This window comes from Mustela nivalis (assembly GCF_964662115.1).
Source record: "Mustela nivalis genome assembly, chromosome: 2".
NCBI lineage: Eukaryota > Metazoa > Chordata > Mammalia > Carnivora > Mustelidae > Mustela > Mustela nivalis.
In genome coordinates, this window is record NC_139021.1 from 114,307,231 (window position 1) to 114,327,073 (window position 19,843).

A 19,843-nucleotide genomic window follows, 5' to 3' on the forward strand; every position below is an offset into this window, starting at 1 on the left:
TGTTGCACTGTTGGATTCAGTCTTCCTGAGGGAGCCAGGGTGGGAGGGGGAGATGGCATCGGTTCAGGGATGCTCCTCCACTGGCCTGTTGCCCCCCAGGTACCACGGGTTCTCAAGCAGTGCAGCAAGGAGCTGGGCTGCTTCTCTGTTGTGTGTGTGAGGGAGGCAGATGAGGCTACACTGGCATGGGGGTGTGGACAGGGCATAGAGGTCCGTGTCTGGGAGACGTGGGGCAGGGGACAAAGGTTTCCAACATGGCAGCAGCCATCACGTGTGAGGAGGTCATCAGAGTCAGAAAGCGTCCAGTAGGCATTCAGGAGCCTCGGAGATGGTGGTGTGGACATTCTCTGTGAAGCACTACCCGTGTGTCACCCACAGGTGGGTGGACGGCAGGACCTGCATCCTGAGGGAGGGGCACTGGAGCTGCCTGGACACCACCGGCCCAGGCGTTTGCCCAGAAGCCATATTTCTTCCTGGGCAGGTTCCCACCGGCCAACTTTGAGACGGTTGGAGGATCCTAGTGAGATAATGTCAGTAATTGATTATAGTACATTAGTAAAAAAACCTTTTAAAAATTAAAAGGGCAGCTCCTAGATGGAAAAGAAATAGTAGAAACAGAGAATTACTATTTGCAGTGACTACAGTAGTAATTCCAACAGGAACCAAGAATGGGTGCTGAGGCCACTGGGTCAAAGGTTGGAGGCATCATATTTACGTGCATTAAGAAAAACACAAATTGGGACGCCTGGGTGGCTCAGTTGGTTAAGCAGCTGCCTTCGGCTCAGGTCATGATCCCAGCGTCCTGGGATCGAGTCCCACATCGGGCTCCTTGCTCAGCAGGGAGCCTGCTTCTCCCTCTGCCTCTGCCTGCCATTCTGTCTGCCTGTGCTCGCTCTCTCCCCCTCTCTCTCTTTGATAAATAAATAAAATCTTTTAAAAATAAAAAAGAAAAAAAGAAAAACACAAATTAGGGTGCCTGGGTGGCTCAGTGGGTTAAAGCCTGTGCCTTCAGCTCAGGTCATTATCTCAGGGTCCTGGGATTAAGCCCTGGATCGAACTCTAACACACACACAAATTGCTGATTAATTATAGAGGGATAGTGGGGATATCTGGCAGGTGCTCCCCACAGCCAAGTGACCAAACCAGTCGCAGGCAAATGGTATCAGATGCTTTTCAATGCGATATGCTAAGGAGGACCCACCATTTCTTGCCAGCCACATCAACTTGGCCTTGAGCTCAAAGAAACAATCCAATGAAACCAAATCAAGGGGCATTCTATAAAGAAACTAGCATGGACTCTTCAAAAATATCAGAGTCTAAAAGCAAAGGCCATGTCAAGGAGCCCTGAGATGTGTTCTCTGGCTGAACCCTGGATCAGGGCGTAGATGCTTTGAAGGACGGACTGAGACCTTCGGGAGCCTGAGTCTGCAGACTGCGGTCCTCTGCTCCTTGTTACACCTTGAGGCCTGTGGCCACGGAAGACGACATCCTTGCTTTTACATATGGGGTGAAGCATCCTAGTATATCCAGCTTGTCCTCACCTAGTCCAGGAGAGAGGAGAGGGAAAAGAAAGCCAATGTGACAAAATGCTGATAATTGTTGAGTCCAAGTGAAGGGTCTGGGGCCGTTCGTTGTGCAGACAATGCCCACCCATGGTGGCTCTATGCTTGCGGTACTGGGAAAGCCATGTGCATTCAGTGGAAGCCGTGCCTCAGCTTGCGTGAAATGCATATCATTTCTTGGGCTGGCAATCCTTTCTGGTGAGGCTGGAGCTGTGGCGCCTGGGCAGCCACTCTGCTCCTTGCCAGGGGACCATCTTCAGTGTCGTGCGTGAGGCAGTCAACACTTGGTCATAAACTGGGCTTCGTGTTAGATGGTTTTGCCCAACAGTAGGCTAACATGAGCGTTTTGAGCATGTTTAAAGTCAGCAGGGCTTGGTTGGTGAAGCCTCTGCCTTCAGCTCACATCACGATCCTGGGGTCCCAGGATCGAGTCCCACGTTGGACTCCCTGCTCAGTGGGGTGTCTGCTTCTCCCTCTCCCCCTCCCTCCTCTTGTTCTCAATCTCTAATTAATTAATTCAAAAAAAAGTTAAACTAAATCTAAAATAAAGTCAGCAAGGCTGAGCCATGAGCTTTACTGGGTTGGTTATGTAATGTATTTTTGACTTAGGTTATTTTCAACTCACTATAGGTTTATTGGGTTTTGATACCATCAAGTTGAGGAAGATCTGTACCCAGTAGATCCAGAAGTTTCCTAACAAAAATCTGAAGGAGCTCTTTTAAATTTTTTAAATTACATTTAAATTTAAAATTTTTTAAATTTTTACTACATGAACAGGTAGGATGAAAGGATCTCTCAACACTAGAAGCAAAGATAATTTTGTTAAAGAGGTAATCATGCCTTTCTACAGTGCTGGATTTCTTTAACGGGACAGGTAGGAATTTGGATGAATGGAAATCTATAGCCAACTTTGAGATTTCATGAAGCTTTGATAAGTCACCTTACGAGAGGCCATGAAAAAAATATTAAAGGTTTTACTCGGAGGCTGAGGGGAAGGGAGGCTGGTTGGGGATTAGTGTTTCATGGCTGATAATTTAGAGACATCCCTCCCCCAAATAACAAAGCCAGCCTAGTAGAAGAGTGGATGGATGCCTTTAATTGTGGAGAGGTTGCAGGGAGCTAACTCTTTCGCAGCTTAATGGAGGGAAAAGCTGTTTTAAAACTTGCATGTATGAGTTCGAAGAGGATGTTTGCGGTAAAATCTCTGTACTTCAGACCAGTCGATGTGAATATGATATTTGTGGGTGAGACAAAATCTTCCCAGGAATGAGGTAGTTCCCACGTGGAGAAGGAGTTCAGAAAAGCTTCTCATGACCCCGGGTGAGAATCCAGGAGGGCCACGTGTTTGGGGGGCACGTCCCAGTTTCCCGTGCTGGCTACCAGGCATGGAGCGCTCCCTGAAGGGCTTGGGGTTGGGTTGCTGCTGTCAGATGGGATAGTGCTTGATGATGTCAGCAGTCACTTTGGGTGGTAAGGGCTGAGGGCGAGGAAGGGGGGCGTGGTTCTTGCCACCCCCTAGGTGGGAGAAATGGGAAGCTAGAATGGGCAGAGCGTTTGTCCAGAGCCCCTGGACGCTCTAGCCTGACCTGTGTCTTGGGTGGGCTGTGCGCTCCTCGCTGCTCCCCGACAGCAGACTTGGAGACACTTGGAGCATGGGGCAGAGCAGAGCAAGTCGAGTTCAAGTCCAGGTAGGAGCACCTTGTTTGAGGAGGTGGGAAATGCATCATTGGTGCAGGAAAGAGTTCCCTGAGAATAACGTCTGTAGGAATGGGGAAGTTTTTTAAAAGGAAAAAAAAAAAAACCACTCAGTGGTTGGGTTGGGCCGAGGGTGGGGGGGCGGATCATTACCAAATAGTGGTGTGCACCTGCATCTCAGTGATGCCTGTGAAGCAGATGGATTTCGGGAGAACGGCAGTAGCCTGGGGATACCTTCAGCCTCCTTCACTTGGTGAGGCGTTTGCAGCAACAGCGGGCTCTCTGTTGGGACGCAGAGGCAGGCTTGCTGGGGTGAGAGGAAGGATCTGGATCTGATCCCGGGCGACTCACTGCATGAAATGGAGAAAGAGCCTCTCTCTTTATTTGCTTATCTGTAAAATGGACATAACTTCCGCACCAACCACCTGACAGCCTTGGGAGGAGAGGACGAGAGAATTCATGGGAAAACTGTCGTAAAGTTGGAGTCTCTGTACAGGCAAAAGCTGATATGTTTTCTAACTTAAAACCACCCCACCACTCCCTGACAGGCAAGAGTGAGGCAGTCTGAGAGCTGGTGAGAGGCACAGGTGTGAAATGATGTGGCCGCTGTGGTCCCCAGAGCATCCGTCCGGCTCGTGAACACACTCCCTGTCCCGTGAGGGCAGCACGCAGTGTGTGCCTTTCCGTGGCAGGCTGCCCAGGGCAGGTTGGACGTGGAGTTCCACGGGTCCCTCTGTTCCTCGAGGCTGGGTTCCTTAGCGGGTGCGGACTGCCGTCTGCCTGTTTCCGAGCAGCTCTCTGCGCACAGATAGATTTCTGTGTGGCGGTGAGGTTGTTCTTCAGGAATAAGACAGAAAGTTCCTTGCCTGGGCGATAACAGGTGGATTCACTGAATGGATGAATGTGTACTTGGGGAGAGAGCTGCCTGGTTGTGACTATTGAGTGGGGCGTGACAGCAGGATATCACCTCTGTGAAGTCCCAGGCTGCTCCAGGAAGTTACTTCATGTAGATCCAAGTCCTGGTTGGTGCAAGCTGGGGAGATGGAGGTAGCCCGACAGTGTGTGGGTGGGGTACAGTGTTGCAGAGGTTCGCAGATGGTGTCCGGGACCTTGGGTCCCCTTCCCAGCCCCAGCTCTCAGGAGCCAGGGAATAGGACCAGCTGTGCTGACCTCCCAGGGCTGCTGGGGAAGGGGTAGGGAGGGGACATGGAAAGTGCTCCACGGCTCACCTTTAACCCTTCATCACAGTTGTACCAAAGCCACACTGATCTATGCAGCGTGGTTGGATGGGTTTTGGCTCCAGGTTTCACCTCTGGGGCCAGTAGGAGGTGAAGCTCGTTGCGTGTCCCTGCTCTCCACATGCAGTCCGCGGGGCCATCTGCAAACCGAGTTACCGTCAGTGTGCTGTGTTACTCGGCACTGAAGAGAACACTGGGTTTTGTGGGGGGTTTTATGTTTTTGTTTGTTTTTACAAACCAATTTCTAACTGTGCTCTAGTGGTCTGTGTTGGTAAGAAGCCTCTCCTGCCTAGGCTTTCTTTCATTGCCTTGTTCTTGCTTAAGCATTTGGCCAGTTTACTTAATTTTTGAGCCATTCATTAGATACTGAAGAAAATGGCTTGATTTTTACCAAAAACTGACCTTTCTCTGTCCCTAGGAGACCATAATTCATGTAGTGGTATAGATCTGAGATCTCCTTTCACAGCTTTGTAGTGTCCACTAAGAAAGTGATCATGTGACTGTCCTATCGAATGTCTCTGTTTTCATAACTGAACATTCAGAAGCCTTCTCATGGGGAGGGGGGTGTTATAGCCAGACTCGTGGTGGCGCACACTCCACGCTCTTCCCCCGGAATCCAAGTCAAAACCACTAGGCAGAATGTACGGAGCAGTGTTTTGAGGACTCTGAAAGATAGTAGCAGGCAGACTGGGGAAGGAAACTAAAATGAGAAGTGGGAGAGATAAGCCATGAGTTTCCTATTTTTTCCTCCCATATGTCCCGCCTGCACGCCAAGGCCACCTGAACCGCAGAACGGCAGACTTCCAAAACAGTCCGTCTCTTTCCAGCCCAAGGAGCAGGAGTAGAAGTCCCTTGGGGACAGAGACTGGGAGGAATTTTACCATCTTCTCTGCAAACCTGTGAACGTATGGAATGTACATTCTAGACTTTTTTAAAAAACATAGTTGATTATCCCAAATGTCTTGTGCTGTCCTCAATAGGAGAAAATGTTTGTGAAATACACCTACTGACAGGCATTGTAAACTTACTCTTTCATAACTTATTAAGCAGTTACAGGGGCCTGGGTGGCTCAGTCCATTGAGCATCTGCCTTTGTCTCAGGTCATGATCCCAGGGTCCTAGGATCAAGCCCCGCTCAGCGGGGAGTCTGTTCCTTCCTGTCCCTGTGCCTGCTGCTTCTGCTCATGCTCATTCCCTCACTCTCAAATGAAAAATAAAAGATCTTAAAAAAAAAAAAAAAAGGCAAGTACAGCCTAGTTCAGTGCCTTTGAGTCCCTATAGTGCAAGCCCAGTGCATCCCCAGAGATTCTGTACATTTCTGTGTATCCCAGAGTTATTTCCTGGGACTCCTGGTGTTTTCAGAATGGGCAGGGCCTGGGCTTGGACTAGCCAGGGGACAGCTAGTTAATAGCTTTAACTGGGTGGATCATTTCCAGTTTGTTGCTTTTATAAATAGTATCACAGTGTTTGTGCGTAAAGCTTTCTCTCCTGTTTGAGGTCGTATCTTGGAGGCAGACTCCTAGAAGCCCTGCCGTGTATGGGGCTCCCAGGCCGTGCCTTTCAGGTTGCTGGTCGATACGATGATGAGTTTTGCGGGAGACTTCGTCAATCATAATAAAGCTGTGAGTCCCCAGGCTGTGGGTGAGGAGGTTGTGGCTTAGACTGGTCCCGCCCCCGGGGCTCACACTGCTGAGTGGCAGGTGAGCCCCATCTGCCTGCTCCCGTGAGTCTTTGGCAGCCCCAGCCAGCGTGTCCCCTCCTCTTCATCCACCCATCTGAGGTGGGTGACCCTGTGCTGCCCCCACAGTGGCCGGCTTCTGTGAGCTTCGCTAACTTGGCATGGGAACAGTGAGCTCCCATTAGTGTCCATTTGTATTTCTCTTTGTTTGACAGACTTATCTGCCTCCAGCGGCTCATACCCCTTTGTCCACTGATAACTGTGTTTCCCACCTGTCTGATTCTCACTTGATTTATGTGTGTGATGCACAGGGAAAAGATGGTAACTTGTTTCTGCTGCCGTTGTTTTGCAGTTTGTTTTTTAGTTTGCTTTTTTAAACATCATTAAAATTTTTTAATGATGGCTATAACCACCTGTCTTCTTTTCCTGTTGCCCACTAAGCTTAAAGAGACTGGCCCTCTCACAGAGACTTGATCGACATGAAAGGATAGTTTTAAAAGAAAGCTTAGGAGTTTTAAGGGCACTTGTAAGAAATGCAGCATTAATTTCTGGGTTTTTTTTTTCTTGGTGTTACGTTTTACTTATAACATCTCCCTCTTCCGTACATGTACAGGTTCCCCTCAAATATTTTCATGCTAAAACGGGAGGGCACATTTTGGGGTGATGGTACCTGAAAACAGGATTTCTAGTGTAACAAACAGAGTTTTAGAAGGATAGGCTAAAATAATATAAAATGAAAAGCTGCCTAAGCTTTTTTGACCATCATTGTCCTCTTTAGCCATTGTTGTGACAGAACTGGGCCAAACTTTCAATCTAAACTTTAAAAAAATGTCAGCACGTTTATACATGTATACAATCTAAAATATAAAATGGTTCTGTAGAAGTTGTTAGGAAAAACATTAGCCGCCCCCCCAACCCTGACCCAACTCCAGCCCATGTTCCTAACGCACTTGCAGCTCGTTTAACTGAATCTGGTAGTGGTTACCTTCATATTTTTTCACTCTTACAGGTGCATGTGTGCGTGTGTGTGTGCGTGTGTAAGTGACGTGGCAGTTCTGTTTGTTTTTCTGGTGGCAATCTTAACTGACCTACGCGGAAGGCCGGGACTGAGGTTCCTCAGGGCCCCAGCCCCAGTTCGGCGCCTTTTCTGCCCTGCCCTGTCCCCCCACGGGCCATCACACTTCTGTCCCCTCTTCCCCATCTAGTTTTCTCTTCTTTTTTTTCTTTCTTTTTTTTTTTTTTTAATTATTTGGCAGAGATCAGAAGCAGGCAGAGAGAGAGGAGGAAGTGGGCTCCCCGCTGAGCAGAGAGCCTGATGTGGGACTCGATCCCAGGACCCTCAGATGGTGACCTGAGCAGAAGGCAGAGGATTACCCACTGAGCCATCCAGGCGCCCCTAGTTTTCTCTTCCGATTTAGCTCCATACTCAGTCGGTGCTTGCACTGTTCGTGTGTAAATGCTCTTTGTTGGCTATTTATGCAGTTCCTGTACTTACTTTTCTGCCCACTTTCTGTTCCTGTAGTGTTACTGATTGTCTTGCTTCTTGTTTTTTTAGTGGTCTGTGTGCACGGTCATTGCCACGTGGGGGCTCTTCATTGAGGGCTGTTGGAGGCAAGGGTTGACAACACTCTGTTGGTGTCGCCTCCCCAAGAATGACCCTCCCGTCCTGACCCCTGTGCTGTCCGTGCTCACAGCCCCTCGGCTCTCCCCTCATTGACGTTCCAGTGGGTCCTGTCTCTTCTTTTTTCTGCGTTTACTCCTTTGCTTTACCGAGCATATCTTTGTAATTCCCTGAAAACAAGAGTCCGTAGTTGGTAGATACTGTGAAATCTTGTGTGTGCACAAACAGCTTTGATTTATCCTTCACTGTAAGGCCAGTTAATAATATGGCTGGGTATAGGATTCTAAGTTGGAAATCATTGTCCCCCAGAATTTGGGGGCATTCTTCCAGAACCTTCTGTTCTCCAGTATTGTTTTGGGAAAAGCCTAACTCCTGGTGCTTGCTTGAAGCTTGTTTTTAACTTCTGGAGGCATTGGGGTCTCCTGCGGTAGGTCTGTTTGCTGCTGTCGAACTGCACGTTCATTGACCTTCTGGATGTGGAAATCCATACCTTCTGTGTGGTGTGTTTGACCTGCCCTCCTAACTCGAAATCCGGATACATGTTGTTAAAGGGAAATTGTAATAAAACACATATTTCCCAAAGCCTGGAATACCATCAGTGAGATGCTGGAAAAGATCATGGTCATCAAATTGGGCAACTAACCAGACTTTTAAAAAGTGTGCTGACAAGCATAAAATATAGGCAAGCACACCTTTCATTTGACAGAGCAAATAAAAACTGCAGTGAGTTGTTGAAGCCACTGACAACTCCTTTGTGCGGCCCAGACGTGTGCCGGAGACGGGTGGGTTATGTGTGAACTCTTCTCACTCTCACGGAAAGGGAAGAACATGCAATTCTACCCACGTTACGTGAGAAGACTGAACGCATGTCCACCTCAGTCCTGTGTCTCCATTGGGCCACCGAGTATCGTAAACTGAAGTCTTCTTGCATATGAGGCCTCCAGTCTCCAGCGCTCCCGCTGAGTGAGCGGAACAGTTGTCCCCAAGCCAAGTACCGGAAGTTTTCCCAGATGTTTTTGGTAGTATATCCGTCAGTGACTCTCCCTCTGTCAGTGTGATTTTGAAAGTTGGGTTAGTGTCTGCTGAAATGTGCTGTAGAAAGTGCTAGTAGCTTCTAAGGAATGTTCTGAAGCCACTTGCTTCATCCCAAGGCCTGTACCCCTCCTGAGTGCTGTCTGAAGAACAGCGGACGTTGAGCAGCAGACTTCACGGGGGGTCTTGTGTCCCTCGGTGTGAGCTCCTGAAGGCAGGAAGCTCCTGGGTGTCTCCTCTGTGCTCAGCACCCACACTGGGCACTTCTGTGACAGCTGAAGCTGCCTCCCCGGAGTTAGCATCAGGTCCCAGAGGCTCAGAGCTCCTTATCACACTGACTGTCCCCGCCTCCTGCTTCAGACACCTGTCCCGAGTCTGGGCTGTCCCTGGGGCTTCTGACCCCTCAGCTATACATTGGAGGTTCCGGGGACCCTGTCCTCCAGTTTGATTAATTTGCTAAACGTTGCTCACAGGACTCAGGAGAACATGTTAACTTACCGAATTTCCAGTGTGTTTTAAGAGGATGTGACTTAGGATCCTTTGGGCGAAGTGTATGGGAAGGGGTTCAGAGCTTCTGCATTCTGGATGCACCGCTTCCCTCAGACCCCTATGTCTTGACTCTTCACCAACCTGGAAACTCTCTGAACCGTCATCTTCTGGGTTTTTGTAGAGGCTCATTCTGTAAGCCGGGTGGAGGAGGCCTTTGGCCATGGGTGACCAACTCCGCCTCCAGCCCCTCCCTGCTCCTTGGAGGTCCAGCCCCCTGGTGGTCTGGTCGGCTCTGCTGGCATCCAGCCCCCCTTCTTGGGGGCTTGGAGTCACCCCATTGATGTGCACGCTGATGTGCAGAAAGGGGTTTGTGGGGAGTAACCGAAGAAAGACACCTTGATGTCAGGAAATTCCCAAGGTTGTGCCAGGAGAACAAAGTCAGAGACCACATCCTGTATTTCTGACTAGAAATAACCGTGTCACAAAGCCTAATTCCTGACGGTAGCCATCATGGTACGCTTCCATGCAGACCAGTAATGAGTCTTGTTTTCTCTTCTCCCACCAGCTTTTTGGAGACTGGGAAGCGCAGCTGCGGAGAATCATGAAGCTCATCGCCGGCGGCGGCCTGTCCATCACCGGCTCGCACAACATGTGTGGGGACTACCTGTACAGCGGGCACACTGTCATGCTCACGCTCACCTACTTATTTATCAAAGAGTGTAAGTCATGACCCCTGCCATCTCCCCTGGTCTCTGTGGAGTCTCCTGTGGAAGGCCAGCCCCTCGTGTCCCCACAGTGGCCCCCAGAGTGACCTGTGTTTGGAGGGGGTGACTTGTTCCCTCGGGTGTCAGAGTAACATTGGGGGTGCATTCCAGCTGCTGGAAGGAGCAAGAAGGACATCTTCCTGGGACCACAGGCAGCCAGTGTTGGGCTGGGTTGGATGTTCTCAAGGTCCTGGCTCCCTGCTAAGCGCAGGGACGGGAGGGGCATAGTGACGTCCCCCATAGAAGCCGTGGGGTCGGGACACTAACTGAGGCAGGCACTGAATGAGAAATTCCCTTTAAAAAAGTACTTAAAATATTTTATTATGAGACATAGAAAAAATAATACCATGCCCCGCCCACTGCTCAGACTTAATAAACAGCGGCATTTGCCATTTGTTTCGCTTCACCCATTAAAAAGCCAGTAGAAGGTAACTAGGTGATGATGGTCTCTCGTTCCTTCCGCTCCTGTTTTCCTCTGTCGTTTCCATCATGTTTTGGTGCTTGCGTGTCATGGTTTGATGGTTTGTCACATCTGCTTGATGGTATTGTGTCCTCTCTGGTCTTTCTCCACTTGTCTTGGCTGCGGTGATGTAGGTGGGACATGAGGCTCTGGATCATCCTAACGAACCACGGGCTGTTTATTTTTCTCCTTGTAGAAACTGCAGGTGTTCTCAGTATTTTACTGTTAAAAACTGTCTCTCCATGAGCATTAGGCAGTTTCCATGAAGAGTAGTGAGGAGACCCGGGCTGCCAGACCTCGGAGGAGGGACGCACACATTGCAGTCTGGACGTGTCTTGGGAGTGAGCGTGTGGCACTGTTCAGAGCGTTGGTGTGGTTGGAATTCAGAGCAGTGGTAGTAGTGAGAAGCCACAGATGAACTGATCAGTAGGAAGCAGATCACGGAGCGTACCTTGAACCCTGAGAAGGAGTCTGAACTTTGGTTCTCTCACACACAGTGGCCATGCCGTCCCATTTCTCCCTCAGAGAAGGAGGATCCTCTGCTGGGACGAGTGCAGGGTGGGTGGAGGGGGCCGGGCTGGAGAGCAGGGCTGGAATGGGGTACGGGCTGCTGCCGTAATCCAGGGAAGACATGGGGTGTCCTGAACCCCTTGGTGTTGGCGTTGGTGAGATGTGGAGGGAATGAAGGTCAGCGGAGAGCCCACGGGAAACCACTGAAGAGGCAAGGCTTAAGAGCCCAGTTTGGGTCTTTTTTTTTTTTTTTAAGATTTTATTTATTCATTAGAGAGCACACAAGCAGGGGGAGCAGCAGGCAGAGGGAGAAGCAGGCTCCCCCTCCCAGCAAGGAACCTGACATGGGGCTGGATCCCAGGACCTGGAATTGTGACCTGAGGGGAAGGCAGACGCTTCTCCAGCTGAGCCACCCAGGTGCCCTAGGCCAGCTTTGGTCTTAAACTGAGATAGGGAAGATAGGACAGGAGATGTGCTTCAGGGCACTGGGAGAGGGAACGTAGGTGTTCTTCTGCTTACTCTTGGCATGTGACCAATTCTCACAGCTTCTGTTTCGAACCCTCAAGGCGCCATCTTGCCCTTGTGCGGGGTGAGCTGGCCTTGGAAGTGGGGGCCGGTAGGCCTGGTGTAAGCACTTGGGGGGAGCGCTCCTGCCCCCTGCTGGTTGCACTGCAGTAGAGGCTAAGCCTTATCCTTGAAGGAAACCCAGGGTGCCCTTTTGGGAGACTGGGAAGACTGGAGGGTGGGGGGCAGGTGTCACAATCATGGATTTTGAGTCCTGGTGCTATTATGAGCTCTGTGACCTTGGGGCCCACCTTTGACCTCTCTAATGCTTGGTTCCCTCGACTTGAGAATGAACTACTGGTAGCCACTCTGGCTGAGGTTGAGGAGAGGTGGTAGGAATGAAGATAAGCAGCATATACAGATAGCCCCTGCCTAGCCACTCCCTTTAAAGCTGCAAACCTCCCATCCCCTTCTCTGCTTCTGATCCTGCTTCTCCTGTTTAGCTTTTTAATTTTTTCTTGGTATTTCACACCTTCTAACATAGCGTATAATTTACTTATTTACTGTAATTAATCTGTATCATCTCTCCTCCCTACTGGGAAGGGATCTGCCCACAGGGCAGGTTCTTGGCCTGTTTTGTTCGTTTATCTCAGTAGCTAGAGCATCTCCGTCCCAAGCACATAGAAGATGCTTGGTAAATAGTGGTTAAATGGAGGACTAGTTCGTGGACCCCATAAGAATCCAGTAAATGTGAACTTTCTCCCCCTGGGTCGGGAGGATGAATCACATGCAGATGATGTTTGTGCATAAAACGTCAGACCCTCTTCAGCCCATGCTTCAAGAATACAAGGCTGGAAGGCCTGCTCTTGTAGAGATACTGATGCTTCCGCCAGGGGGCTTCCAAATCAGGGTATGGACAGGTGTTTATCTGACCCTGCCCTGCCTTGAAGGCACTTGGACCCAAATCCCCAGGCATCTGGATTTTTTCTTATTCCCATTTGAGAAATGGAAATCTCAAAGACCTCCAGGTTAGGGGATGGTCCCAGAGCTTGGAAAGCAGATAAGACAGTTCTGTCAATCCTGACTGCCTAGTCCCCATATAAGGGTCTCCAGACCAATGGTACTGATTTTTCTTGAGAGCGTTAATTCCAAATTATTTACAAGTAAAGTGACTTAAATGCCAGTGGATTTTTTTTTTTTTTTTTTGGATAGAGCATGATGTATCTTCCTATTGTCTCTTTTTTTTTTTTTTTTAAGATTTTTTTAAAATTTTAATTTATTTATTTGACAGACAGAGATCACAAGTAGGCATAGAGGCAGGCAGAGAGAGAGAGAGAGGAGGAAGCAGGCGCCCTCTGTCTGTTGTCCTTTTAAACTGTATTTATGATAATACAAAGCAAGCACTAATTACAGTCTGGTCAAATCAGAAAATACGCGGCTGCCATTCTTGCCTTGGTTACAGAGAAGCAAAAGCCCTTAGATTTGCTGCCACATGACGTGTTTCTGGAAGGAGAGGTCCACGTTGCTGAGTAATGGGGTGGGTGCCCTTAGCGGTGCTGGGACAGTGGGGCCACCGTGAATGTCTTGTCTTCGCAGACTCCCCACGACGACTCTGGTGGTACCACTGGATCTGCTGGCTTCTCAGCGTGGTTGGGATCTTCTGCATCCTCTTGGCACACGACCACTACACTGTGGACGTGGTGGTGGCCTACTACATCACCACGAGACTCTTCTGGTGGTACCACACGATGGCCAATCAGCAAGTGAGTGTCCCTTCTCATAGGGTCGCAGCCTCCCTGCCCACCCCCCAGGCCCAGTGGTGCATGTGCCATCTACAGACAAGCGTTGGTCTCTCTCTGAGGGGTCGGCATCTCTGGTGGGGTCGTCCTTTCTGATACCGGCCCACTGGAATATAAAAAGTGACCAGGGAAGGTGTAGGTGTAGCACCACAGATATGGCGTCCTTCCAACGCAATGCCCCGTCTTACCACAACCCGGACAAATGTCTCAGCTGTGCCCACCCAGTCTCCATCCCCCCTCCAGCTGAGTATAGAACGTCCATCGCAGGAAAGTCACCGAAACCCTGACTGGCTGTGAGATGGCGTGAGGCCCGTGTTCGTGCACTCGCACAATTAGCGTTGTTCTCCTGCTGGGCTGGGGCCCAGTTAGCAGAGTGCACGTGACGATGTGCTTGTGTCACCAGGCACTTGGGGCGGCTCTGGGGTCCTTTGCGACCTGAAAAGGGACCTTCCAGACTCCAGGTGGAGGGTGGTTAGGAGCATGCATGTTCCTCTTGGGGCTGGGGCAGTGGCGTGTGCCCCTGACTTGGGTTTCCTGTCCTTCTCCCAGGTGCTAAAAGAAGCTACCCAGATGAACCTCCTGGCTAGGGTGTGGTGGTACAGGCCATTCCAGTACTTTGAAAAGAATGTCCAAGGAATCGTGCCTCGCTCGTACCATTGGCCCTTCCCTTGGCCGGTCGTCCACCTCGGCAGGCAAGTCAAGTACAGCCGCTTGGTGAGCGACACGTAACGGCGCCCGACGCGGGCAAGCGAGGAGCTGTCCAAAGTGCTAGAACTGCACAAGAGAAGATGCCATGAACACACCTCCCTGACCCTGTTCTCCTTCAGCAGTTCCCTTGACTTAACCTATTGAGTTACCTGGTCAGCACTGTGATCTTTTTTTCTCTCCAAAGGACCTGCGTTGGACAACAATAAAGAAAATCTAACCTATCATGCACTGTACACATCTTCCTGTTCATAAGTTTGGGATTTCCATAACCTGCGACCACCATGTTCCTTTGTATATGATGCAACAGCATAAATGTAAGCTTTTATATCATCAGTTCTGGTCTTTCCAGGCACATCTGGAAATAAAGCGTATTATTTTCTTGGGAAAACATACTTTTCATATCTCTTGCCCCAAAGATTGGGCTGTAAGCCATTTTCTAGCAAATGTCTCTATGAAGGTTTCTAAGTACCTGAATGGGGTTCGATTCTGAAATCTTTCTACCTGTTGCACCGATATTCAAATAAAAATGACAGACACAGAAAGGTTCGGTAACTTTGGGTTTTGTAAAAATCAGCAGAGAGAGTGTGTCAAAAAGTGCAAAAAAAAAAAAAAAGATTCTGTTATAAAGCGATTTTCTAAGTATTTCCTAACTTTATTTTTCAAAATAATGTTATGAAAACCAAATTTAAAGATTTTTACATGTCGGAGAGAAGAGAGTTAAAATTTAAAAATGCTTCTTGGGAGAGAAATTTGTCTATGTTTATAGTGCCTTTCTTGTCTTGATTGTATGGTCAGTAGGCAATCTTAAATGTTTTTATTTAAAATAAATATTCCATGGAAATATAAATGTATGTACACACTACTAAATTTTGCATTTATAGCTAAATTAAATCAGAAGACTGCTTATGGTTTTTAAATCGCTATGAATTAGAGAATGGGGGAGTCAATTAGAAAGTCAGAGCCTGTTCCCATATTGTGAGCAGGTGGCAATGACACGTATACCACTTAAATTATTTTATCATCTATTTGGTAGTTCAATTTTAACTATACAATGAAAACAGCCATGAATACTTTGTTTTTAAAAAGAGAGTTTTGAAAATGATCACTTACCTAAAACTTGAAAGCTCTAAATTAGTTATCCGTACTCTCTTGACAATTTTGTTGGTGAACAACAAAACAGAGATCTATTTCTTTAAAATATATTTGTGCAGAAACTGCATGTAACTCGAAGTTTTACTCCCAACATGAGTATGTTTGGGGAAGTATTCTCTTCTATACTTGCCAATGTGGAGAACAAAATAGTTTTTTAAGAATGAAGAAGTATATATATCCATTCTGTATTTTACGCGGCAGAATTATCTTCCGTAGGGTTTTTTTGTGAATTCACAAGGTGATATTTGTATTGTAAAACAATAATGGTGAAGGAAATAAAAAAGGCTTTTAAAATTTTGTTTGTTTTAAATATTTGTAAAGTTATTATTCCAGAGAGTACACTGATATCTTAACGGCTTACCTAGATCATAAATTAATCAAAATGCACTTTTTAATAAAACCTGATACTTAAAATAGATGGCTGTTATTTCTCATGTGTTCACATCCTTCCTGGAAGTCGTCGACAGAGTCATTAAAGCAGAGATAAAATGCTGCATTTTGGATCTAGGGTTTATTCTGAGACAGGGCCTGTTGCAATTCTGTTTCTATCCCCTTAAGGTTTCTAAAAGCGTACTCGTGTCTTTGCAAACATACGTAGACAGAATGGAAGGTGAGTTAAATTCAACGTCAAGCTGATGAGGTTTCCTGTGCGGAGCTCTGGACGTGTGGCTCCGTCAGAACGCACGATGGCCTCTGGGGAGGCCTATTGACCAGAATTCTGGGATGGGTCTTTCGCTGGTACAGCCTTTCCCTGACCTTGACTGTCAAGCAGGTGCGGCATATCAAAGGGGAAGGAAACTTGAGGAATGAAAATGAAGTATTGGGACATGTTAAAAATTGGATCTTTTCTTCCTGAATCAAGTAGTTAAAAAAAAAATGACGACCACAGGTTTGTATCCTACCTATGTACTAAAGAACTTCATGCCTGACCGCCCTGGTTCATGAATGGACGTATCCCGTGGCTCCCCCATCTGTAGATCCAGGAAGGACAGAGAAATCTCGTGTTCTAGGGAATCATAGTCCACTTGATAATGCTTGTCTGGTTGCGGACATGCGCGTTTTTGTCCTTCCATTTGCTAAGACCAATTCTTGGACAGTAGCTCCTTTGTTTGGCTCTCTTTACGAGGAGGACATTTTACGTGTATAAGCCTGACAAAAACCGTGAGGTTAGTAGTAATTACCCCGTCTTGCAGGAGGGGACTGATTGGAGTTCTGGTTTCTACCTTTTCCCCAGCACCCTGTACTCCCCACAAATACTGTGAGTGTTCATAAATTCTATAGGGTCAGGGTCAGCAGTGAGAGAATTGGTGCTTACCCTGGTAAAGCCAAGCGGGTCACCTCTTACTATGAACCACATTGTAGGAAATTCACATCACAAGCTGAGAGACTGATTTCTTAACTGCTAAATGGTTTATTTGGATACCAAATACCTGATAAATGTAATCAATAGCTCATAAACTTTATAAGATAAAATGAGGATCCCTGTTAGCTTTCATTTGACCTTCATTATACGGGCAATCAACCAGGAGGGCGCCTGGATGGCTCAGTGGGTTAAGCCTCTGCTGCTTTCAGCTCAGGTCATGATCTCAGGGTCCTGGGATCAAGGCCCACATCAGACTCTGTTCAGCAGGGAGCCTGCTTCCCCCTCTCTCTGCCTGCTTCTCTGCCTACTTGTGATCTCTCTCTCTCTCTGTCAAATAAATAAAACCTTAAAAAAAGAAAAAAGAGTCAACCAGGTATTGGCATAACTAGGGTATAGAATATGCTACTTGGATCCCTTGGATGCTGATATCCTTTCTTCTTTTTTTTAAAGATTATTTTAGGGAAAGAGTGCAGCAGGGAGGAGCGGAGGGAGAGAGAATCTTGAACAGACTCCCCACTGAGCGTGGATGCCAATGTAGGGTTTGATCTCATGACCCCGAGATCACAACCTAAGCTAAAACCAAGAGTTGGATGCTGATGCTGACTGACAAGTCTTTTTTTTTTTTTTTTTTTTTTCCCCTCTCCCTTTGGTCAAGAAACTTATCTTGAACAAATCCATACTTGATATTCTGCTTCTCAGGACCTTGAACTTCTCCTCTGTCTGCTGGTTCAGAAGTCACAAAATTAAATAACCTGCTAGGTCCAGACTCCAGCCTGCTGAGGTGAGAGATGGGTATGGTCTGTGAGTGACCCACTTAGTGAAGGGAGGTTGCAGGAAACTGGAAGGAGGGAGCAAGAAGGTCGGGATTGTGGGGAGAGTGGCAGAAGGACAGTGTGGGCGGCCAAGGCTTACCATTGGTGAAGACGGGGAGGGAGGGTTTATCACAAGAGCTAATGTGTATGTTGCACATGTGGGAAATCCTTTGCGTTCTCTAGTGTTGGCCTGGCACTAGTGTTGTTGAGCATCTAGCAATTGAGAAAATGCATGTGACAGGATTAGAGATGCCCTTGAGATTTCCTGGTTTACCATTCACAGTGTACGTTTGACATCCGATCAGCAGGAATAGTACTCAGCCACTCATTATTCCATCATTGCCTCATGGTTGATGAGTGCCAAGATTTGAGAGTCTCTTGAGGATTCTTGGGACAGGTTTACTAAAGATTTGAAGACAGAGATTGACGAGATAGATGGACTCCCATGTTTTTCAAAGTTAAAGAAGTAGAGGGTCCAACTTCAGAGGCCTATGCTAACTCCTGTGTCTCGGATCCTGTGTCGAAGGATGTCTAGGGAGTGGCTTGAGGGGCCAAAATGGCATCCCAGGTGAGGACAAGGGAAGGCTCAGACACCCAGGAGGGACCTGCCCAGAGTCCCCTCCCAGCCCCATGGTGGCCTAGAAGCTGGTGTTTTGTGACGCTCTCTTGTTAGATGCATATACATTAAAGTTGCTGTGTTTTCTTGGAGGATTAACCCCTTTATCGCTCTGTCCTCTATTCTTAATGATATTCCTTGTTGTGGAGTCTGCTTTGTCTGAAATTAAAATAACGACCCCAGCTTTCTTCTAATGAGTGTTCAGCATGGTATCTATCTTTCTCCACCCCTTTATTTTTAATCTCTGGATCTGTATAAAGTGGATTTCCTATAGACAGAATATATAGCAGATAACCAGCTTCCCATTTTTAATCTATTCTGACAGTCTCTGTCTTTTTAATTGGTGTATTTAGACCTGTCACATTTAAAGTATAATTGATAACACAGTTGACCCTTGAAAATAGGGGTTTGGACTGAGCAGGTTCTGTGGTTTTTTCAATCAATTACTATATATGTACTTTTATGATTTTCCTAATATTTTTTTCTCCAGCTTTATTCTAAGCTTTATACATAGACAAAATATGTGTTCATCAGTTGTTTGTTATTGATAGGACTTCTGGTCAACAGTAGGCTATTAGTAGATAAATTTGGGGGGAGTCCAAATTTTTATGAGGATTTTTGACTCCTGCCTGCCCCTCTCCCCTTCACGATAGTCAATCTAAGTTATGGTGTAAGTGTTTTTAGTAAGTGTTTTAGTTTCAGTGGCTTCGGCCCCATGTCAGCAAATCCCGGCTGTGACTCTGGATACTCCTGTCTCTCCAGATTTGGAGAGTGGCGATTGGCTCTGTTGGCCCCAGTCCTCTGATGGCTCCAAAAAGAAGTCCTGTTTTGCAAAGTTCGTCCAGCCTTTTGTAGTTATAAGGATGAGAGTGGTGACTTGACTCCAAAGCTCTTTGCTTGTTGAAGATGAAACCAGAAGCCCTTGGTGACCCAGTTTTTGTTGTTAAATCAGTTTGGAAGACAACGAGTAAGCTGTTGTCTGAGGAGGGCCTTTAACATCTGGACATAGAAATTGGTGTCCTAATGACAACTGAAGAACTAAAAATAGAAGTGGCTGTTAGAGTCTGCCTTAATGACTTCCAACTCTCAACACACAGAGTGTCCAGAAGAACATGAAGGCAACTGACTCTGGATTGGGGAATGTCGGGGGTACATTCAAATACCTGAACTGTGAGCTTACTTGCCAGAGCCCTTCACGTGCTCCATTGCCCCTGCCCCCCAACAGCCCAGAAGACCTGGGACACAAGCACTAAAGCAGACCCAGAATCTGGAGGAACCTGAATGACTTTCTCTCTCCTTTCTAAAGACCACTCTTGTGGTTCGTTGTCTGAGAGTGCTTTTGCCTGTCTCAGGCTGGTACCTGGGAAAGATCTGGTTAGTAACAAATAAACTGTGTATTAGCAACAAATATAATCGCTTACTAGGAACATCAGCATGTTTTGAGAAAGTGTCAGGTGCCTACAGTCCAGAATGCTTGGTCTCTTTTTGCCAAAGGATTTACAGTATGTTCTGTTGAATCAGTCAATTTCTTTATTCTCTATCTTTTTGACTTGGACTAAGATAAGTTCTAAATAGCTTAACTTGGTGGCTCAAAGCATTTTTTTCAGTGTGAGCAGGAAAATAGGGCAAGTGGTGGTGTTCTTACAGCTGTTCTTACAGTTCTTATAGCTGTCCCGGTCCGTAGTCTACAAAGAACTTCAACCAAGGTATTGTATGTACTTTATTTCACACCAAGGGCTTTGTCCAACTCCTCTCTCAGGAGTGGGTGTCAGGGCGCCTGGGTGGCTCAGTCGTTAAGCGGCTACCTTCAGCTCAGGTCATGATCCCAGGTCCTGGGGTTG

General features: G+C 47.4%; 1 protein-coding gene across 50 annotated transcripts in view; it reads left to right on the forward strand.

Moving 5' to 3' along the window:
• Nucleotides 1-15,627, forward strand: part of SGMS1 (sphingomyelin synthase 1) — a 265,194-nt gene extending 249,567 nt beyond the window's left edge. For all 50 annotated transcript variants that reach the window (XM_082721007.1, XM_082720981.1, XM_082720998.1 and 47 more), the window contains 3 exons: nucleotides 9,880-10,033; nucleotides 13,149-13,315; nucleotides 13,901-15,627. In XM_082721007.1, coding sequence (XP_082577133.1) covers nucleotides 9,880-10,033; nucleotides 13,149-13,315; nucleotides 13,901-14,080 — 501 coding nt within the window. In that variant the 3' untranslated portion in view covers nucleotides 14,081-15,627. The remainder of the gene's footprint in view (nucleotides 1-9,879; nucleotides 10,034-13,148; nucleotides 13,316-13,900) is intronic.
• Nucleotides 15,628-19,843: the final 4,216 nt, after the last annotated feature.